We start from the raw sequence: 24,704 nt of genomic DNA, 5'->3' as shown, positions 1-24,704 counted from the left end.
GCAGACTACACATTACCTAAAGAAGAAAAAACAAACAATATTTGAGAACTTAGTTTGAAAAATTGCATTTAAGAACATTCTTATGAACTTCATAGGTTTTTTTCTTCCTTTTATCCTTAGGAAACTTTTGTGAATCCAGCCCCTGGACTTGAAATTATGTGGTCTCTTGAATATGGATGGAAACTAATTTGCATGGACTCTGGTTTGGGTCTAGGGTAGAATATGTATTTGAACTCAGTTGATTTACAGTTTCTGAATTTGTATTATCTCATAAGTTAAATTTGAACTGCTTTTTCAAAATGTATTGGAATGGAAAGACTGATGAAGCTGAAAAGGTGAGTTCCTTTCTAGAGAAGCAACCAGCTGGGTTTAGTTATCATTGTGTCAGCAGTCTCTATTACACACACGTAAATGCACTGAAAGCAGATTTTGCCATTGTGCATTGACAGCAGCTTGTGTAGCATGCTGAATACTATGTGGGCTCAGTGAACACTCACTGTACCTCCGTAAAATAACTCTTTTTAATGGTTCCTTTTCTGTGTGTCCCATAGGCCAGAAAAGAATTCTCTGAGCCCCAGAAACCCAGGTAAACACTCACACACAAACCCACACACACACATACAACTTGGCCATCCAAAAAAGTCAATGAGCAAAGGAGAGCTTTTTTCTCCAGTATAGCTGTGTTTAGTAGGTGTGTAAAGCCAAGTCAGTGTGTGTCAGATCCCTTTCTTTTTCTTTCTTGGAGTGTGAAACACAGCACACACAGGATAAAAGCAGCACTGTGGAGAGACTAGGCTCAGGCCAATTGATTTCCAAAGCCAGTTAAAAGGAAGGTTGTTGCTGAGTGTCAAATGCCCATACGCCCTCTCTTTAACAAGCTGCTGCCAAACCAATAAATAAATAAATGCCAGGTGCCAAAGACCTGCTGTGTTTTTTTTCCTTGCCACTGGTGGGAGAGAGAAAAGAGGACGAAAGAACTCTTGTGATCTTCGTGGATCAACCAAGGAGATCGAGGTTATCATGACTCTTTTGTTCACATTAGAATTCCATGCTAGTGCTTCCAAATGCTTCCTGGCATAGGCAGAAACGGAATGTGTTGTTGCTTCTGTACCAAGGAAGTAATCAGCAGCTTCAACTCTTGGAAGTGGCATTTTAAAGGCAGGACTGGAGCCGGTGTATCTTGAGACACAGGCACGGACTGAACCAAGTGAGCCAGTGTTAGTTACAAACTGGGATTTTTCCCTCCCCAGTTTATGAAGGTAACACAGAGATTGGTGGATGACGAGGGGTAATCTACAAAGGGCATCCTGAAGCTTTGAACCCAGATTTAGCGTATTGAGACACAAGCCACAGAGGCAGCGAGCCCTAATGTGATTACCACCGCTAATTAAAATCTTATTTCCCCCACACTGTTTCCAAGCCCCCTCTGATACCAGAATATTAAACAAATGCAAGACTGCTTGTAAAACTCAGAATAGCTGAATATGTTACAAATGTGTATTTATGCATTCACGCCTGCAAGTCCAAATTTAAATAAATGAGATGTCACATGAGGTGATTATTATTTATGCAATTATTCCTGTCAGAATATATCCTCTCATTATTTTGGAATTTGTATTTGCTCAATCTCAGCCGTAATCCTCCAAAAAGGCACTTAGCTTCTTGGCTAGCTTTAATCGGATAAATGTGCTATAGTTTTCAGGGTTTATATCTCTTAGTCATTTTTAGCTTCCAGGTTAGTGTCATACTAAATTTATTTACATGCTGTCATCAATTAGTTGTGGTTAGACTTCTTAAATAGATGTTAAATGAAAGCAAATATAGAGGTCTCTCTGTCTGTTTCTGCTTGCAGTATTGGCAGATGTGCTCATTGAATGTGTAAAGAACAAGGACCATCAGAAGGTAAGAGGAACCATTTAAAACACACCAGACCTCAAGGGAAATATCAAATCCCAATTAGAAGAATAGAAATAATCAGTTTTCATCATATAAAATATTTTTAAAAATCTGAGGCTAATCAACAGCCATAGCAACAGGCACTTCTGCTATTGGTAATAGACTTGCTGGAGAAATAAGCCTATATTCACATTACCAGGCTGACGTGACTCATCTGATTTTTAATTATTTGTATTTTTGTTTATTTATTTATTTATTTATTTATTTTTAAACTTAATGTTACTCAGATCTGTCAAATCAGATTTGAGTCTATTTCATCTGAGTGGTAACACTTTACAGTAAGGGTAAATTAACAGTACTTAAGGCAGCATTAAGTAATATGACAGTAATAATCATTAGTCACAATTAATCAATAATTAATGATAGAACTACTACTAAATAATGATAAGAACTACCATTATTTTAGGATTTTATAAAATCCTTTATGGAAATGAGACATGAATGTGAACGGTCTTTTTGCCTTTACGCATGTCTAGAGCCTCAGCCTGCACTAGCAGCACAGCTAAACAATGGAGAGGCTCGAGCTGCATCCTAAATAGTGCGGTACACCTTACATTATTTCTGGGCATTGTGAGCACAAATCAATATCACGATGAATTGTACATTTTACCACGATTACGATTAATAAACGATTATGTCGTTTTTGTATTTTTGACCCTCATATTTCAGTGACGAGGCTTGTACTGTAAATCTGCTCCAGTATTAAAGCTGGGATATTTTTTCTAATGTTGCTGGGAGCTCATTCCTCTCTTGTTTTTTGCGCACTGTTTATATTCGGTGTGTGATTGTGCTTTTTCGCTGAAATTTTTTTTCTCAGCGTTTACATTTGACATCTTTTCTTTGGTACGAACTGCTCGAGACAATTGGTCGTCCTCTGCTTTTAGGTTGCTTCCATGTGGCAGACTGGGGCAGAATCATATGACTACTGCTTGGTAGTGTGGTTTTAAAGGGACAGTTCATGAACACACAGTGGGGACATGAGAGAATAAAAATAATTGATGTAATTGATATAAACAAGATTATGTCGATTAGAAGTTCTGAATGTCAGTTTTGATTAGTTTTCGATTAATTGCCCAGCCCTACCTTCATAGCCTGTGCACTTCACAGCTTATGAAAACTACTACACACAGACCGGGCACTAGTTATAAAGGCAGATGTGAAGCTTATAGCTGATAAACAGTTTTGTAATTCAACATACATCACATTACATGAGTGCTTAAAATTTTCTGGTTAGTGTGTAGGGAGACATATTGGATTCTCTTATTCCCATATTATTAAAAAGTCCTTATAAAAAATCCTTTTCTCCTCTTCTCTAGTAATGTACAGTCGACAAACTATCCTTCCAAGCAAAATGAGATGTATGCATAAGTTTACTAACGTGTTTTTTTTTTCAGTTTTATTACAATGCATCGTTTTACAATTGTAAAGGAAGGGATGTGCATAAATGTATCAATGGGCACATACATGCCATTTCAGAGACAGATTAGTTCACTTTAAAGGCAGATACAAGCCATTTATATTTATGAATGTGGCACGGCCAAATCGATCTGAGCAAAAAAATCAGAATTGATGAATGAGGCTTGTAATGTGAACACAACCCAAGATACAAAGATAGAGCTGACTTCGTCTAAAATTAGATACATGTCAAATTTTATAGCAGCATTTAAATACATAAAACCATCCATCACACAGCAAGCAATGATGACAGTGTGAAGTTTGTAGACTTTTACCACAGGCCCCCTAGTGGTTGGCCTGTATTTAAATCAACAGGCACAAATATGCTTTCTGCTGGTGAAAATCTGTGCATAGAGAAATCCTGCCGTGAACAAACTCACACTGTGCAGAGGGAAATGCATCACAATAGAATCAGAGCTCTCTGTGTGTCCCATGTCTTCCATCACTGTAGAAATGAGGCACAACGCTTTTCATAATGTTGGAGGCACTGTTTTTATTTTTTGTTTGTTTGTTTGTTTGTTTGTTTTTGGGGGGGGGGGGGTTGTATGTTTTTTCTTCCCCTGAATGAGCACGAGAGCTTATGGTACTGAAAACAACACGGCCAGAGCTGACCCCTGTTGTGTTCAGAGGACACACGCAGTTGATATGTTCATGTGCTCCGTAGTGACATAAATAAACATCTGTAAATGAGGAATTCCTGGCTTTGTGCAGTCACAGTCATTACACATCAAGCACACAGAATACAGGGGATGAAATGGATGTCACTCTGGCCACTGTACTAAGGGGATTAATAGCCATCAAAGCTCTCTCTGACCACAAAAATATGTAGTTGTTATTGTAATTAAACCAACCTTAAACTAATTATTATCCTCAACATCAGTTCAGTTCCAGTCATGAACCTTTCCCTAATACTGTACTCTGTACTCGCTGCTACATTAATAAAAATGTTTATTATATATATATTATATATATAATTTTTTGATAAGACATCTCCCCTGCCAGAGTTGTATTTTTTTAGGTTTTCAATTCTTATTTGGAGGCCCTTTTCCTTTTGAACTTATCAGTAAATGAATTTCATTTTCATTGGGATTATGACTTTGTAATTCACTTGGTAAGTATGGAACTTTGCAGGGTTTTGAACATTAAAAATTTTGCCTTAAGCAATATATTTTAGGTTATCGCTCTGCTGCAACCTACAGTAAAACCCAACTATTCTTGAGGCATTTGGTTGGATTTGAAAGGTTAAGAATATTTTATAAGAGAAGCTTTCAGGTTCTGATTCTGTACGCTTATGAATTTATCCTGCTGTTAACATTGGCATTCTCATTATTAACAAAATAAGTGATCCAGAGCACTCATACATGCCTGCACCAGGCTTCCCAAATGTTTTGGCATGCTTTGGATTATTAGAAGATTTTTTTCCTTTTTTTCTCCGTTCATTTTTAATTAATTTATTATTTTTTTAATGAGACTCTCTGATGCAGGTTAATCTTGTTTCTTTTTCAATTTTACAATTTGACTGATTGTATGTAGTTTCTGGCAAAATCACCTTCTTAATCAAAAATAAAATCTAATACAAAATATGAAAAATATATACCATATATATCATCATGAAGTTTTCACACAATTTGAAGTACACCTCTTGTGGTCAAATGATGTAGCAAACTATAAATCCACAGAAATCGAGAAATCGTTTTTCTTTGGACAAGAACAACATACTTCCGTTATGTTGTGTATCTATTTTCTTGTGAATGTTCTTGGTGTCTTTTGAACCGAGGTTTTATCCATGGTTTTTCAGTTTTTCATCAGAGTTTTCTAGCCTTGCTTTTTCTGACCTGACATATTGTTTTCTATTGCTTAGGACAGCAGTGCATTTTTGCTTCAATATTTAATGCTGTTGAAACTTTTTTAAGCTTCAAACACCAGATTCCAGTGTCATTTGGCCTTTTGTTTTCTCTTTTTTGCCTTTAATGATGACAACATGGAACAACTGGTCAGTGAATGGCCAAGCAGAGGTTATTTTTAGTTCCCTTAAGTAAGGGGCTCTGTAATACAGGAGCAGAGATTTACACATTGTTTACCTATATGAACAATGATTTGAATTGACCCTAACTATTGTTTTAAATTATTCATTTCATTTTTCAAATCCAATAAATTGGACAACCAAGCAAAAAAACATGTCCAAAATACACTAGTTGTAAAAAAAAAAAAAAATGTTGCACCCAGAAGGACGTGTTAGGTTACAATGATATTAGGAATGGTTACCAGAACAATACATGATTAAACATTTAGACTTGTATGGGCAATTTTTATTGAGCTACACATACAGAAGTATTGTCTCTCAGCAGGTGGCTTTGAACCACCGTGTTTGCTAAAGCAACATGCCAGACCTCTCAGAATAGAGTTGTAGAGCTTCATAATTGCGTCCTGCAATAATTCATCCCATGCAGCTTGAATATTATTACTCAATTCCTGATTTTTTGCAGCAGGAGTGGAGTGTTAATAGCGCTTTAAATAGCATCCCACAATAAACCGTTCATCTTGGGGCCTCCACACAAATGAAATCATTGATTGTCTCCACCAAAGCCAAAGAGGCACTCGTCACTGAAGATGACTTGCTGCCATTCTGAATGACTCCATGACAGTGAAACATGACACCATTGCAGTTTTTGGCGATGGTGATGTGGTGTTAAGGGCAGGCGTTATATCAGTCTGTCTGCAAGTATTTCTTCATCATGCAGCCATCTGCTATTGGTGCTGGCACTAACAGGATGACTGATGGAGGGCATCACTCTCTATGGTTTGTGTAAGTCTTCCAGGTTCTTCTTGTCACTGGTGCATGTATTTTTCTGTCTACTGCCACCAGCAGTGTGCTGTGGTAATATTCTTTCAACCGGACTGATGAACAGTATGTCAATAAGACCATCCCACTTCCCTGAAGCCTATGATGCCACCCCTCTTTGCTTTCAGTCTCATCCCCGAGGCATATTTTGCTTGCAGAAATGCTACCAACACAACAGCACATCTCATGGAAAGCAAGCACAACAGGACGACTTTATATAGTCTTTCAGGTACAGTGATAAGACCCGTCTTTGCTTATGCTATATGTGTGTGAAACTCAAATCATTTCACAATGCCAAACCAACCCACCAAGTTTTTTTTTTTTCATTTTTGTTATAACATCCAAATTGACAAAATTAAGTTATATGAATAGGAAAACACTATTTTCACTTCTCTCTCCAAGCAAGTTTAAGTGGTTAACAAGAGGAAACACTGGAATAAGTCCATTATTAAAATAAGAGTTTCTTTGAGTCTCTTTATAGTGTTTTATCCCTGTCTTTTTTAATATTGAAGTCAACCCCTAGTCGTTACATTTTCTCTCTGGGTAGTAGGCCTAACATGGATTATAATCTTTTTTACTCCTCATGGAATCCACTGTGAGCTGAAAGAATTTCTTCTCAACACAAATTAAAGCTCTCCATCATTTCACTTCTGAATTAATCCCCTAGTAGGTGAACCATCAGAGACCTGCAAGTGGTAGGATGCAGAGATCTGGGGAAGTGGTGGTCCAAGTTTTAAAGAGTCAAGAAAAGGTGAGAGCATGAAACAAATTGGTATATGCAGTGCATATAACCTCACTCATGCAATCTTTCCTTGTTCCTCTTCTTTTTTTAGTGTCATGATGACCTTGTCAAAATTCTTTCAGCACAGAGGCAGAACCATGGAAATTAATAGACAAATAAATAGTTTCCTGAAGTTTCCTGAATGTGCCCTTAATCATACAATAGGTCTTGGTTTCCATGGTAATAAATGAGGCATTCCGAACAGTGAGATCCGTTCACTCTTAATTACCAAGTCAAGACTTGTTCATCCCTCCACACTGGTAAAAGAGGGCTTGAAAACCAATCGAGTTGTTTCACATGTTGCTATAAATAAACTGCTCATAATGGTCTGAAAAGGACCTGGCTCTCCACTCATTACGACGGGTGTAAATGTGTTTATGATTCATGATGCCTGTGGCTGAAATCATATGTCTTCCAAATACATGGAATGGCCATCATTGCTCTTAAAGGAAACATAGACGTTTTCCTCCTACGAACACCCCCCCCCCCACCCCCCCCCACCCCCACATCTTTGTGTTAATTCAGGAGCTCAACATCTCTTATGGTGGAACGGTATGTTTGTGTAAAAAAATGATTGTTGCTTGTTTCTGGTTGAAATTTAACAAGCCTGTAAATTTTATTCATTGTTTAAATTACCACAAAATCTCAGTTACAACATGAGCTGTTTAGTTTTGTAGCGCTTTTGTAGTACTTTCATGCAGTTAGTGGTTTATTGAATTTCGAGCTAGTTCCACTTTATGTAAAGTAACTGTAACAGCAAAAATAAGTCAGTATTACCCACATATGGGGCAGAAATAGAGCAACCTCTCCATTTCTTTTCACACGTTTCATATTCTGAGGTCTCTCCCATATTCAAATGCTGTTTCTCGGCTGTGGCTGAGCTGGCAATGTAGGGAGAGAGCTCCTGAGCCATTAAGGATTCCGTTCCGACCCAGACATCTAGTATAGCCCCTATTTATGGAGCCAGGGCTGCGTAGAAATGCTGTGCCTTTTTCTAGCATGAAAACAGATCAGAGATATAGCAAATGGTTAGGAAACATTCTCTAAATTTTAGTAAAAAATATATATTGTCTTAAAAATTTGAACATCACATTTAAATCATTGTTGCTATAATAAATTAACAGCACAAATGCGAAGTGTACACCGAAAAAAAAAAAAAAAAACACCTGAGACATCACCAGCACCTGTAATTCATATAATTAGGGTTATAAATAGGAGTACAAAAAGTCCTCTCTCACTTTGGATTAGGTTAATTTCTTCATTTATTTTACAGCATTCATCACCCAACACATTGACATTTCCCATCAGGCTTTTACCAGGAAAGAAACTGGTTGACTATATATATATATATATATATATATATATATATATATATATATATATATATATATATATATATATATATATATATAGCTGCTTACCATTTTACAATAACGGTACATTAATTCAGATATTTAATTCAGTGATAAACCTTAATAAATTGTTTGTTAATGTCACTATTAATCATTAAATAATGATGACACAACAACTAATAGCATTTTTTTTATTTTATAAATATTTTTAAGATTCCGTTTCTTTGATTACTTAATGATTGTTACTTTCTTTAATAATTTGCTAATGCTTATTACTGTATTATTCCTTAATACAGTCTTAAGTACTGTTAATTAATGTATACTTATTTTATAGTGTTACTGTGGAGTTTGTGACATTCCAGAGTTTTATTTTTCCAAAGTACTTTCCAAAGGTTGTATTTATCATAGTAGCATAAGGTTTTTTGTTTGTTTTTGTTTTTCCCTGCATTGCCATTTGAAGGCTTGAAGGTCACCTTCATTCAACAAAGTTGTCTGTCCCACAGACAGAGATGTCTCCAGATTTTCCTATCCTTTTCACAATATTGTGTACAGTACTCTTTGCAATCTTGTAGTGTTTGGCATAAAGTTATGAGTCATGGCCCACATTTACTTGCAAAAACTGAGCATTATGTTGGATGCTCCTTTTATGCCTTCTATAATACAAACCGGATTCCAAAAAAGTTGGGACACTAAACAAATTGTGAATAAAAACTGAATGCAATGATGTGGAGGTGCCAACATCTAATATTATATTCAGAATAGAACACAAATCACAGATCAAAAGTTTAAACTGAAAGAATGTATCATTTTAAGGGAAAAATATGTTGATTCATAATTTCATGGCGTCAACAAATCACAAAAAAGTTGGGACAAGGCCATTTTTTACCACTGTGTAGCATCCCTCCTTCTTCTTACAACACTCAACAGACGTCTGGGGACAGAGGAGACCAGTTTCTCAAGTTTAGAAATAGGAATGCTCTCCCATTCATGTCTAATACAGGCCTCTAACTGTTCAATCATCTTGGGCCTTCTTTGTCGCACCTTCCTCTTTATGATGCACCAAATGTTCTCTACAGGTGAAAGATCTGGACTGCAGGCTGCCATTTCAGTCCCCGGATCCTTCTCCTACGGAGCCATGATGTTGTGATTGCTGCAGAATGTGGTCTGGCCTTATCTTGTTGAAAAATGCAGGGTCTTCCCTGAAAGAGATGACGTCTAGATGAGAGCATATGTTGTTCTAGAACCTGAACATAGTTCTCTGCATTAATGGTGCCTTTCCAGACATGCAAGCTGCCCATGCCACAAGCGTTCATGCAACCCCATACCATCAGTGATGCAGGCTTCTGAGCGGAGCGTTGATAACAACTTGGGTTATCCTTGTCCTCTCTGGTCCGGATGACATGGCGTCCCAGTGTTCCATAATAAACTTCAAATCGTGACTCATCTGACCACAGAGCAGTCTTTCATTTTGCCACACTCCATTTTAAAAGAACCCTGGCCCAGTGCAAACGTCTGAGCTTGTGGAGCTTGCTTAGAAATGGCTTCTTCTTTGCACTGTAGAGTTTCAGCTGGCAACGGCGGATGGCACGGTGGATTGTGTTCACTGACAATGCTTTCTGGAAGTATTCCTGAGCCCATTCTGTTATTTCCTTGACAGTGGCGTTCCTGTTTGAGGTGCAGTGACGTTTAAGGGCCCAGAGATCACGAGCATCCAGTAGAGTTTTACGGCCTTGACCCTTACGCACAGCAATTGTTCCAGATTCTCTGAATCTTTTGATGATGTTATGCACGGTTGATGATGATAACTTAAAAGTCTTTGCTATTTTATGCTGGGTAACACCATTCTGGTATTGCTGCACTATCTTTCTGCGCAACAATGGTGGAATTGGTGATCCTCTTACCATCTTGGCTTCAGAGAGACATTGACACTCTGAGAAGCTCTTTTTATACCCAATCATGTTGTCAATTGAACATGACATTCAACATTTCTCTATTTGAGGGATTATAGCTCTGTATTTAAACTTGACAACTTAATTTTTAGATTATAAAATTCATTAAATCTAGCCAGCAACCTGAAATATATATTTGTGTTGTTTTGAAGTGGGTATGTATGAAGTACATAAGTAGATATATTGCCCATAGTACACAGTGCTCAGCAGTCTTCCAGTTCACAGGAGAAGACTGATACTAGATTACTACTATGGGTAATACACTGACTAGGCACAAGTACCTCATACATACCCACTTCAAACCACAGAAATATCTCTCCATGAGTAGTTTATTTAATTTGTAAAATTATTCCATTAATTAAAACAAACTGGTTTGAAATTTATATACCCTTGTCCTTTTTGCGCTACACAGGAGAGACCCCCCCCACACACACACACACCCACACACACACACTTTACTCTAAATTTCAAATAGACTACTTTTTACTTTTACTTGTAAAATTTCATCAAACTAACAGTACTTTTACTTAAGTAGAATATTTTAGTATTCTTTCCACCTCTGGCTGTAGGCACACATTCTAAATTGTTCATATTTACTTATATTTACAAAATAAAATGAAGTTGGAAAACAAAAGACATTCTTTCCAGCCAACAGTCGGATATCAACAAAGGTCAACTGATTACAAAAAATATTTCTGTAATGTGTCCTTGGTGTAGGTGACGTTTGGATGTCTTTTTTTAACACATTCAAAGGCACAGAACTGATAAATATTCCTATGTTTTATATTGTGTCCCTGTTATGTAGTCATAGTTCATTTTTATGTGTCTTTTTAAATATTTTATCTTTTTTTTTTTATATAGCTAATGGAGCTGCATAAGCAGGGGGCAGACTTGTGTGTGCAGGATTCGACAGGATGCACTCTCCTCCATCATGCAGTGGATGTAGCCAGCAAAGACATTGTGAAATATATCATTGATAACAGTGAGTCAATCCCTATTAGGAGACTGTTCAGCAGTGTTCAATCCCCTTCACTTTGCACATTTTACATATTCCTACAATATGACCTTTCCCACATAACACAGATTCTGCACTATCCAAATGACACGCAGTACTTTGCAAAGGTCAGAGAACAGCTTTCATTAATTCAATTTCCAGTCAAATTATTTTCTGGGTATTAATTTTTTCCTTATGCATAAGGAAGGTGAAAATAAGGTGCACAACTTGATTCTAAAACTGACAAATTGATATAGACAACCTGTCAACTATGCAAAACCTAGAAGACCACCGGATAAACAATTTGGAAGGTATAAATAAAGCTTTTATTTTTGCTTCTGATGTGAAAATATTCACATATTTTTAAGTGTTTCAGTCCTTCCTTCCTCTGTGAATAAACACTGCAGCACAATGGGTCTGAAAGAAGCTCTTCAATCATTTATTTGTTTTCTGTAACTGCTTATCCAGTTCGGGTCATGGTGAGCCTGGAGCCTACCCAGAATCACTGGACACAAAAACACGTAAAGAAAGTAGATGCTCCTGTTAGTACACTAGACAGGCCACACAAAAGCTCATATCTAAACATAACTGATGATATTTGTGATAGCCTGGATCTTGAGAAATAAGGTAATTCATTTTTTAAGACGTGAATAAATGTTAGGTTTACAAAAACGTTTTAAAAGCTTTTTTGTGTAACATGTGATTCAAAATTCAAAGATTCTACTGCTCTATTGCAGTAGAATTTGGACAAGGGAGGAGAATTTATACATCACTGCATTTGTTTTGCATTTGCAGTGCAGACGCATGTGCATGGATTTATACTGTTCTAGGATTTTGAATAATATTTTATCCAAAATTATGTGTGAGTTGTATTAGACCATTTCAAGATGGTGTTTTTGATGTTAGCGTTCATGAACATAATGAATTTATTTATTTATTTATTTATTTATGACAATAGCAAAAGTTATTATAAAATGGCAGAAGACTGAGAGAATGTTTGAATTCTGGATTAGAATTGTTACAAGGAAAAAAAACAACTTATTTGCACACCTAATAATGCTGCAGATTTTTTTGCAATACAGAAAGTAAGTCATATTAAAATACTATAGGCTACAAAACACAGAGGCAAGACACAAATCTGTAACATTTGTAATGATATTTAGTGGTTAAGGTGTTTAAATTTTACACTTCACTTTAATATGCTTTCATCCTATACTTTTACCTTTCAAAATAGAAGTGTTGCATATGCTCTCCCTTGGATTTGCCACCTTGGATTTTCAAACAAATTTTGTTTAGAATAGTTAAATGAAAAAATATAAAGTAAGTGAAAAATCATTAAATTTGCGGTGAGAACATAATAAATATGCTAGTTTATCAGAATCTCTGGTAATTCATAGTGATTTTGATTTTGCAGCAGGGCTCTAAACAATCTCATGCCACTCATTGGATTATAGTACATATACAATATACATTGCAGAGAAACACTAAATCACAAAGTGCTATAATCTTCTAAATAGCATGTCTAGAAGGTCATTGCGGGCTGTTTCTACAACCAAAAAGCAAATGTTAACCTCGGGACACCCATGGCTTGATTACCAACTGTTTTTTCTCTCTTTTTTCCATTTCCAACAGCACCCACCGATATATTGGATCTGACAGAAATAAAAAAGTAAGAACCACAATGTTTTTACCCCACTTTTCTATGCTGTTTGTTATTTAATTCATTTCTTGCTTTATCCTTCATCTGACATAGTACTTTTGCCAACTGTATTTCTAGCATTACTGGGTTGTAGTCTAAGCTGATGACTTGCATTCTAGCTTGCTTTTCCAGTGATCTTTCTCTCTGGGTAGCTGAACCCTATTACTGTCTCTTTTTCAGTGGTGAGACAGTGTTGCACAAGGCAGCCTCGATGTGTCAGAGGACGATCTGTCACTACTTGGTAGAAGCAGGAGCATCTCTTATGAAGACAGACTTACAGGTGTGACAGATTGTTATCTTAATAATGACTAACATGTTTTTCTGGAGTTTGAGCAGATTGCTGGGGTTAGAACAGATAGTGTGCTTTAGCAGAAACTCTGAGCACATTTAAATTATGAATTTATATTTGGGCTTTTATTCAGTGTTTCACTATATCCAATCAATCACAGACAGTTTTAAATTCAGTGATGCCCAGAATTCAAGTTGAAATCATTTTTTTTATTTATTATAAGGGACAGTGCACATTAATATTTTATTTAGGACATGAGCTCTGTTTCCTCTGTAGTCCCTGGGTAGGTAATTTCAAACTAAAAGCCAATGTCATCAGCTCGATTAACACTATAGACAAAGGGAAAAATACTATACATAATTACACCAAAAAAGTGAGAAATACTTCCATAGAGGGAAATTTGATGTCCATTTCCCAATCTATAGTACCTACTCAACCCGGCTCTACTTGTTGGTACCTGGCATCTGTACATGTAGCCTGTAATATTGAAAATTTTATTCGCCTGTTGTTGTTATTCTTTGGGACTAAACACCTTTCTGCGAATCAGTTCAGACAGATCAGTGCAGTTTCATTGTTCCTTGTTGCACTGTCCAACTGCTGACTGGATTCGTTAGTCAACCACCAGTTCCAGTTATCCTTTGAGCCACCATTGTCAGATAAAACCAAAGTGATCACCACTGTAGCTTGGAAATTTTACAAACAGTGTGTTTTCTGGATGTCTGCATTTCGTCATGCTTGAATCATCTCTCTGGTTGATCAGAAATCTGCAAACTTTAGTCCCTATTCGTGTCGCTTTGTACCATGAGCGAGAAGGTACTTTAAAAAAAAACCCATTTCTAACCCATGGGGAAAAATGATAGAGTTGAGTAAGTACCATGCAGTAAAAAAATGCTTTTATTCATCTTTTTCCCACTATAACTCATCTTTGAAGGCAGCATGATTGTAATCAAAAAACATTTTTAAATGAAATTCAGAATGCTTCCTCAGCATTTGCTACCTCGCCAGTCTGTTTGTGAACTGGAAACCAGTCTAATGTATTTAAGTACATAGTGTATTTAGTACATTATGTACATAGTGTCTCTCTCTGCTCATGGCAGGGAAATGGCAAAGAGACCTCCAAACATTGAAAATCATCAGAGGAGATGCAGATATTGCCTTATTCCTGCTCCATAGGTGCATAATATTGACCTAATTTAGCTGTTTCTGATTATTTATTATTATTACTGTTGGAAGTGGCTCCAAATTCAAGAGACTAACTGCAAATGTAAACACAGACTAAAAGTGCTGTAAAACTAAACAGCTCAAGTTACGAGTTTCTGTGGTAATCAATTCTGAGTGAATAAAATCTTAGAACAGTGTTTTTTTTTCTTCAAACATACCATTCCACCTTAAAAGACATGGCCTGAGTGAATAAAATCTTAGTGTAATATGTAAACAAACCAGAGAGAAATGCAGTTCCCATAGACATTGCCTTTAGAACAATTTCAGTGTTCTTTATGTACTGACTATATTCACAATATAGATGTCAGTCATAAAATTCCCCACTTAATATGATGTACTCTAATAACAATATTATGTCATAATAATCATAATAACAATTTCATATCACTGAAACATTCTAGAAAAGCCCTATAAAAGGTAACGTCTTAACTTGTGTCCTACTTTTCCATTGCTCTACTGTATAGAACCTGAGAATCTAATTGAAATGAAGTGTTCTGGAGCTCAGGATGGAAGTGATTTTCTAATCATCCTCTTAAACTTTCCTATGTGCGTCACTGGTTTGGCACAATGGCCAGTAAAGAAAAAAGTGCTTTTGTGAGAGGCCTATAATTTCTGTGCTGTTCGTATGCCTGTCTGACAGGGAGGGACCTGATTTGCCTTCCAGGCTGCAGCTGGTGGCCACTCTGACTCTATGCTTGGCCATTTGTGTCAACTCCTGAGACCTGAGTCAGCATTCAGTCATGACAGATGGGATCAGAGTCCATCGCCTAGCCCAGCAGCACTCCCTCATTTTTCCCACTGGCAGGACAGACTCCAACACAGTCCCATTCCCTGCTACCACCAGCACTTTAAAAGGGCTTTGAGTCCTATAAACACTAGTAGTAATTTAATCTGTACTGCATCAAATCATTAAAACCACATCATCATTATTCTGCCTCCAAAGCTTTATAGTTGCTCAGCCTCTCCTCCTTTGTCTAGCTTAGCTTGGAGATAATGACCATTCCACATGTTCTTTCTGTCTTACTGTCATGTCTTCCCCTTTTAAATGTTGCTTCCTTATCAGTTACAGAGCCTCGGCACTAGTTTTTGAAAGCCCAGCAAAACAATGGACAAAATTGTACTCTGCAAGTAGGGAGGAGCTTTTCTGTCTGAACTTGCTATAAATTATTATTATTTTTTTTTAACCACACTTGAATGGAAACTCTTCTGTGGGATTTAAATTTTTTCCCCTCTCATTATGAACATTCCCCATTGTGTGCCACGTCCTTGATATTCCAGAGCAGAGTTTACTTGCCAAACCGATAAGCAAAAAAGAGGGAGCTGTATGTAATTCAGCTCTAGCCCCTCTGTTGCAGAGCACAAAAGCCAATCTCGTTTGTGACGCTCAACAAAGAAAGTGCCGGGCAGACATTGGAGCAGGTTTGTGCTTTGAGCAGAAGAATCCAGAGCATTCTGCCTCCAAACAGATCTGCATACGTTAGCACTTAGATCCATTCAGTGGCTCTCATTTAGAGACTTTATCCTGCAGAAGGAACCAATTTGGTTTCCACCAAATAGCCTGCCCCTCTTACATTTTTTATAATTATATGACTAAATGTTAAAGGTTTACAGAAGGAATGTAAAATGGAATGAGCTACTGAAAAGGTCTATATTCTCGAGAGATAAGTCAAAATAAACACTCATTACTCGCCAAAAGATTTAACAAACATAGAAGCCATAACTTAGACAAACATAAGCGTGAAATTTCAAATCTCTCTTTAGCCATTGCAGTTCATTACATTTTTTTTTATAATATATGTCACATACTAATGCATGCATGTACTGAATTGTTGTGTAGTATTTATTGTAATGTGCAATATATTCCCCACACTGGAAACCAAGAATACACTTTACTTTAAGATCATGTTACTGTGGTTTCTGAGCACAGTGCATACTAGTGTTTACAGTTAGTAGTTGGGTTTTATGTATGGTATTGACTTACATGCCACATAAACAGTAAAAATAAAATAAAGTAAAAGTTGATTCATTCCTATGTACAACTATAGACAATATTTTAAGGGCATATTACTGTAGTACTACACAGGTTCCCCTATTAGTACACTGTACATACTAGTACCTAGTAGTTATGTGGTATGTATGGTGTTTCTAGCATATTTTACATGCTAGACATAACATCCTATTACTGTAATTGTTCACAGTATAAACTACATCCAAAAGTACACGTATTTGTCATTGTACAACATATATTGATATAAATCTTCTGTATGTAACCTATCCATGGGTGTGAACACAAACATATTAGTGCACTAGGCACATTGAGAACACACTCTCTCTCTCTCACAAACATACACACACACACACACACACACACACAGGCAGCCTTCCCCAGCCCCAAGGGAGCAATTGGGGGTTAGGTGTCTTGCTCAAGCCATGAACTGTGAGATTAGAAGAGAGCTGATCCTTCATTCCCCCACTCCCAATTGTTCTGTTGTGGGGATCTAACCAGACTCTCAGTCCCATTTTTGCTTCTTTAACAATGTTATGTCTAAGTGTATGTCCCTAGTAAAATACCTGAACTAAATTGGCCTTTGTGTGTTAAAGACAGCAATAGCAATTAGACATTTTTCATTAATTTTAAGTACTGCTGGACATACATGGTAGTTTTACACTAGTTGCTGTGTACTTGAGAAATATTTCCCAAAAAATAGTAGTATTGGCTTATTTACTATTTATTTTAAATTAAACACATGTTCATACTTGGTAGTTTTCATATGTATTTTCATCAATACATATATTACCAAAAGTATTCACTCGTCTGCCTTCGCACGCATATAAACTTGAGTGATATCCCATTCTTAATCCATAGGACTTAATATGATGTTGGCCCACTTTTTGCAGCTATAACATATTCAACTCTTCTGGGAAGGCTTTCCACAAGGAGTGTGTTTATGGGAATTTTTGACCATTCTTCCAGATGCGCATTTGTGAGGTCTGACATTGATGGTGGACGACTAGGCCTGGCTCGTAGTCTCCGTTCTAATTCATCTCAAAGGTGTTCTTTTGGGTTTTGTGTGATTCATTACTCCAGAGAACATGTCTCCACTGCTTTAGAGTCCAGTGGTGGTGTGCTTTACACTACTGCATTCAGTGCTTTGCATTGTGATTGGTGATAAAAGGCTTGGATGCAACTGCCCGACCATGGAAACACATTCCATGAAGCTTTCTATACTGTTCTGAAGGCTACATGAAGTTTGGAGATCTGTAGCAACTAACTGTGCTGAAAGTCGGCGACCCCTGCGCACTGTGTTTCTGCATCTGCAGATCCCACTCTGTCATTTTACATGGCCTACCACTTCATGGCTGATGTTCCCAATCACTTCCACTTTGTTATCATACCAATGACAGGTGACACTGGAATGTTTTGTAGTGATAACATCATGCTGGATCATGCTGGAATTCACTGCGCTCCTGAGAGCGACCTATTCTTTTGCAAATGTTTGTAGAGACAGTCTGCATGCCTAGGTGTTTGGAAGATTGGAAGACCTGAATTCAATTATTTGGATGTCTGAGAGAATATGTTTTGCAATATAGTGTATGTAAATATTGTAAAGGAACACTATATAATATTTTTATTACAGGTTTTTCTGAGAGCCTCTGTTGTTGCTACTCTGGTCTCAGCACTCAGGAGCTCAAAAAGATCTAAATCTTACATAGTGTTCCTTTAATATGTAAAATAAATGAACATTGGTGTACATTCAGTTCTGAAGAGTTATTATAACATACTAATAATTACTGCTGTTATAGTTAATATATACTGGTAATTATTACATATAATATGTTGTACTTGCAAAGTATGTACAGAAAATGATTTATACTTCGATATGTTAAATATTAATCTGAGCTACTTCAGATTTTTTTCGCATTTTTAGATCATGCACTATATACTTGTAAAGCATGTATTTTAATCATTAGTATCTACTACATATTTGACCATTTAATACTGGGTATTTATAATACCTTAAAAAAATTCTACCAAAAACAATTAGGCTCAAAACTACATGGAGATGCCTTTGTGATCATCCCAGCTAACCCTGCTTTGCATATCATGTTAAAAAGAGCTCATATAAAGGAATTACACAACTGCTTGTAATCAGCGTTTGTTTCAAGCTGGATGCAAGTATATGTGGAAGTGCTTCCAGATTCTGGAATGCTGGATCCGGTTCCTATTCAAGAGTCTCATTACTAAGCAGCTTCTCACTAGCTGCAGGGACCAATTAAATGTGATGTGGTGGGGAGGGGAGGCCAGGCGGTCGGATAAGCAACAGAGCAATAGATGTTGTGCCAGACAGTGTGGTGAATCACACGTTTTCAAGAAGTCTAAAAATAATTTACCAGACAGCATGTTCTCATCAAGAAGTCCTTCTGAGAAATGCTGATTTTGATGTTTTAGGCCATTTAAGAGAGTGTATGTTTTGTTCAAGTCAGTCTTTTGTCATGGGCATCAAAGATTTACAATGGTTTGTTGTGAGTCTGTTTTGGAAAAAAAAACTTATTAAACATCTGAAGGAAAAATGTTGTGGTTTTAAGGTTTTTTTGACACCCCCCCCCCCCCCCCCAGCATATACATTCAGATATCACTAGATTTCAGATACCCACATATTCATACATATAAATAATGGTGTTTTAGAAATGTATAATGCACTATTAAAATCTAGATTCAGTCATTTCATGACTTGCATAGTGCACTACATAGGGTGTATGGAGTGCTCTCAGTTTAAAAAAAAAAATCCAGATCCATATGGTAGGGGCCTAACATTTAATACCACTGTTGCAAAATAAAAAATACGAAATAGAAGTCAGAAGTTCCTTTAAAAAATTGGTAATGATAATAATAATTCCAGGTATCACCCACAAAATTGGGATATTGGTGCATTTAGATCATTAATTCTTTTGGGTTTCTAGGGTGACACTCCAAAGCACCGTGCGGAAAAGGCAAATGATACGGAGCTGGCGGCATATCTGGAGAACCGTCAGCATTACCAGATGATACAGCGTGAGGACCAGGAGACCACTGTCTGACCTGTGATCTTCATCCTCTCCCTTTTCACCTTGCCGAGTCTGGAACCCTCTGCTTGTGCCAAACAAAACAACATGAAGGTACCACCACATGGAGGGCTTGGCTGGTATGAGTTAATTTGAAACTCCTGATGACCTCTGGACTTGGGAAGAGAGCGCACGCACAAACAAACACACACACACACACACACATGCACAAACCTCCTGAATTTTGTGCAATCAGTGTGTGGCCATTTCATTGCTGGCATCGTTTAAACTTTTTGTGTGTATGTGTGTGTGAATGAGTGTGAGAGAGAAAAAGAGAATGTGTGAAATGGATGTGAATCCAGTTCATTAAAGCATTCACTAATTGTGGGGTGTGTGATATTAACACACATGGAGTAGGCAATGTTGAAATGGGCCTGAGTGTTGATGGTCGCGTGAGAAATCTCTGCAGCACTGATCACACAGCTATGAATATTCTTCATTAATATTATTAGTGGTAGAAGATACCACTTTGACTCTGCAGGACTTAAAGGACTTTTCTCAGATTTAAAAGACTGATTTGTTTACCTGTGTGAGTGTTAAAAAGCAAAAGCTTTAGTTTAGGATGTGGGGTTGAGCATACCCCAAACCCCACCCCAGCCCCGCACTGAAACAATTTAAGATTATTAAAGTAATACTGGACTGTGGTAGCTGTTCTGTACCAGGGCTTCGTTTTCTTCACTGTTTTCTTTTTTCTTTTTTTTTTCTTTTCTCTTCTGCAAAGGACTATTGGCACTGTAAACGTATCTTAGTAGATACATTTGCACTGTAGCTCTCATTGCCTTCATTTCACTCTTTTTTGTATTTCTTGGTTATAATTGGTGTACTCATGGCGTATTTCTAAGGACTTTTTAAAATATTTGTTTATATAATTTGTAGCTCTAACATCAGAGTTAGTCTTATTGTATACAATACTGTACATTTATTTTTCTTTTTAAAATACAAATTGCTTTTGTTTGGTTTTGTTTATAATTCTGTGCTTTGTATGTAAAATGACAATGCCACTTTGAAGAGTGTTTATTGGTCAGATGGAGGGATTGTCTTACTGCACCAATGATTCTGAGGATGCTATTTATTTTCCATAATAGTTATCTGTTTAAATGAAAATGGCTTTGAAACTAGAAATAATTAATTATTAAAAATGTTTTATTTGCATTGGATGGAGTTTGGTAACATGTTAATGAAGGAAACTTTCTTGTGGCTTAGCCACTGGTTGTAATACTTTAGAGGATGTTGAATTTGAATTTATTTATGAATGCCATTATTTTTAACTAACTTGTTTTATTCTTTTAATATAGATGTTTACACATATATTTACATGCATTTGCCTTTCTGAACTCCATACGCTGTGTCTAATGTACTCCTGCAGGACTCACATTTTCATTTTACATACAGTGGGTGAAATAAATAATGAACATGTCATCAATTTTCTAAGTAAATATATTTCTAACTTAGTTTATGGACATCTGTTGTTTGATTTCTTTGCATGTGTGGATTGGATGTGTTGCTACCAACATCTGGTGAGAATTTCATGACTTTAGCACCTTTATATTTATTTAGAAAATGGATGACGTGTTGACGTGGAATACATATTTCACACGCTTTAGATTATAATTTATTATTTCATACATTTGCTCATTGTTAGATTTTTTTGTTTTTGCATTTTTAAATATACATACATGACTTAAATAGGAAATATATTAGCGTTCATTTTTCTTCAATCAAGATGTGAAATTCAAACATTTCATGTCACTGGCTGCGCCATCTAGTTAGATGCACTTAAAAGAGCTTGGGATGTATTTGAACTACAGCAAAGCTCCATGCAGTGAATCTGAACTTTGTCATCATTGTTTAAGGATTGATTTTACGCTTATCTCTCCTTATTATAAAGTATTGGCAAAAAGTGATTACTTAAGCCTGATGTTATCTCAGATATTGCACTCTTCAATCATATATTCAAAGCTGTTTTAACCAGATGTGTAACAGATTGTGTTTTGCAGATGGATTAATGTCAGCAATCTGAATAATCCATGCTGATAATACATGAGGATACACCAATCAACTACAACATTATGACCTCCTTGTTTCTACACTCACTCCATTCTCTTATCTTCACTGACCACACAGGAGCATTTTGTTGTTGTATAATTACAGCCACCTCCCCCCAACAGCCACTTTCCTGTCTTTCGTCAATGGCAACGACCCTCACAGGACAACCAGGTTTGGCTTGGGTGGTGGATCACTCTCAGTGCTGTAGTGACACCATCGTGGTGGTGATGTGTTTATATGTTGTGGTGGGTCAGACACAGCAGTGTTGCTGGAGTTTTTTGTCCACTTACTGTCCACTTTGTTAGACACACTTACCTTGTTGGTTCACCTTGTAGATGTATAGCCAGGGACAGTAGTTCATCTATCGCAGCACAGTTTGTGTTGATCATCCTCTAGACCCTGTTGGCTGGACATTTTTACTTGGTGAACTATTTTCCAGTCCAGCAGTGACACCCAAGGCTTTAAAAACTCCAGCAGTACTACTGTGTCTGGTCCACTTGTACCAGCATAACACACACGAGCATACCACCACCACCACCACGTCAGTGTTACTGCAGCACTGAGAATGACCCACCACCCAAATCACATGGTCCTGACCAACGAAGAATAAGGTGAAAGGGGGCAAACAAAGTATACAGAGCAACAAATGGATTTCAGTCTGTAATTTTAGATCTACAAAGTACTCCTGTCTATAGAGGAGCTGAGAGGATGGACAGTGAGTGTAGAAACAAAGAGGTGTTCATAATATTATTGGTTTATCTATGTATGAAACAATACATTCCTCGTGAAAGACAAATGATCAACTTTAGGAAAGCAATCTTTAAGCTATCTATATTTGAAAGTTTGAAGAAAATGTTTTCATATTTGAAGTGAGCATTCAAAAGACCAGTCCTCTCCCAGTCAAAGAATTAACATTGGTAATAATAAAGTTAAAGCAACTACTATCGTTTCTGGGGATAATGTCATCAGAGCATTCAAGTCTGATTGACATTTTTGATGAAGACTACATTACTGGCATGCATAAAATATGAAAGTAGTGCTTGTGGTTTTGATCTTAATATACATTTATATGCCCTTCTGGTAACACTTTACTGTAGGGTGCTGTTCTTAAGGCTACATGGTATCTGCATAAAGCCTTTATGACAACTGACATAAGCATACATAAACATTTATAAACACTTATTCCAAAAGGTGGCAATTGTCATAAAGGCTGCTTCTGTTTGATGTCAAAGTGACTTAACCACTATGTCAAGTGATATAGATTGCTGGTGACATTAGGGTGTGTCATAACATTTTCTGGGGTGACATGACATAGTACCTTATGACAACTGACACTGTAGGTTTTTTATTGTTGCTGTTCTGTCAGATGACAGTGATGATGATGTGATATTGCTTGCCAAATGACACTGGTTCTTGACACCTTTAGCATGTAGATTAATGTTGTTTCACTGTTTTTTTTTTCTTTTTGTATTTTGTTTTGCTTTTCACTTCATGACATTTATGAATCCTTAAGCAAATACGATGACACCATTTTTTTCTCATTAAAATGTTTTAATGTAGCTTTGTTTCCAAGGTCTGGTTTATTGAATAAGAATTAATAAATATATTATAAAGAGTAAACTAGAACTCACTTTACTTAAGGGCCAGTGAGAACCTACATAAAGGTGTCATAACAGTGCCATGGTATTATGAATAATGATTCATAAATATAAAGTGTTAAATAGTACTCCCTTTACTTAAGATCTAGTGAAAAAATACATAAAGGTTTCATTAGGGTGTCATGGTACTTCTTAATGATTCATAAATTTCTACATTAAAAAATATATTACTTAACACACTTGCAGTTTCACTTGTTATGGGATGGACATTTACATGATTCAGTAGAGTAGAAGATGATCTTAAACAGCACAAAATGTGGAACCGTGAATATCAAAGCAAAATGAAATACATAAAGAGTCCAGAAGTGGAAGACCCATGCTGGTGTGCAGCTGTGCTTAATACATGTAAGGTAATAACAATCTGCTTTCTGGCTAAGTGACCTCGACAGAAAATATTGCAATTTGCACTCAGCACCTTTATTCTCTTTTTTATAAAGAATGAGTAAAGCATTAATGAGTTCATGCATGATAGAACACAAATGTACACAGACGTTTATAGTCCTAAGAACTACATTTTCTGTATCACATTTATCCTTTAATGGATGCCATTTTACAAAAATATAAAGCCTTTATTCAGTTGTTTTCATTTTAATGTTACATCAAAGTAATAGCTGATGGTGCAGAGCATCATCTTGAAATTCTCACGTTCAGATTTTTCTTTTTTTTTTTAACAAAGGTAGTTAATAAGCTTGAGAACATTGCACAGACACTCAATAAAGTAAACAACTTAGCATTGTATCTTAAAGAACAGATTCTATGGTTTCTGCATCACAATATAAGCAAGATAGAAAAATCCAGTTTGAGTGGAGTTTTTTCTTTTTGACATGTAAAGTCACATCATCACCACTATGTAACATAAAAAAAGAAAAAAGCTACAGCATCAATTGCCATAACGTTCTATGTCATGTCATCCCAGAAAATGTTGACACACTAATGTCACCAACAATCTATGTCACTTAACAGCTATAGTCACCTTGACATCAAAGTTGACAAAAGCAGCCTTTATGACAATCACAGCCTTTTTGAATAGGCATTTGTAAATGTTTGTGTGCTTATGTCAGTTGCCCAAGACTTCATGTAGGTGTCATGTAGCCTTAAAAACAGCACCCTACAGTAAAGTGTTACCGTTATTTACAACATCAAATCACATTAAGCTTCCAACAGAACAAAGTACATATATGTTTTAAATGTAAGATTTGGAACCGCTTACATGGTTTTGTGGTATAGTTTTCATAGCTGGTTTATGAAGAGATGTATACTTTTTTTTCAGTGAATACTATTCCTGCTATACGATTTATGCAGATTCCATTTAAGACAGGTCTCACATATAATAAAATGTGATAGTATTAACTTTACACA

The 24,704-nt window shown here is 36.5% G+C and overlaps 1 protein-coding gene across 2 annotated transcripts in view; it reads left to right on the top strand.

Annotated features, from left to right (window-relative positions):
• Positions 1 to 24,218, top strand: part of LOC136679580 (diacylglycerol kinase zeta-like) — a 135,602-nt gene extending 111,384 nt beyond the window's left edge. For both annotated transcript variants that reach the window (XM_066658192.1, XM_066658191.1), the window contains 6 exons: positions 552 to 586; positions 1,853 to 1,902; positions 11,197 to 11,317; positions 12,962 to 12,998; positions 13,209 to 13,308; positions 19,501 to 24,218. In XM_066658192.1, coding sequence (XP_066514289.1) covers positions 552 to 586; positions 1,853 to 1,902; positions 11,197 to 11,317; positions 12,962 to 12,998; positions 13,209 to 13,308; positions 19,501 to 19,617 — 460 coding nt within the window. In that variant the 3' untranslated portion in view covers positions 19,618 to 24,218. The remainder of the gene's footprint in view (positions 1 to 551; positions 587 to 1,852; positions 1,903 to 11,196; positions 11,318 to 12,961; positions 12,999 to 13,208; positions 13,309 to 19,500) is intronic.
• Positions 24,219 to 24,704: the final 486 nt, after the last annotated feature.

Source organism: Hoplias malabaricus, chromosome Y (genome assembly GCF_029633855.1).
Source record: "Hoplias malabaricus isolate fHopMal1 chromosome Y, fHopMal1.hap1, whole genome shotgun sequence".
NCBI lineage: Eukaryota > Metazoa > Chordata > Actinopteri > Characiformes > Erythrinidae > Hoplias > Hoplias malabaricus.
The sequence above is the reverse complement of the archived record's forward strand: the minus strand, read 5'-3'. Positions and strand labels throughout refer to the sequence as shown.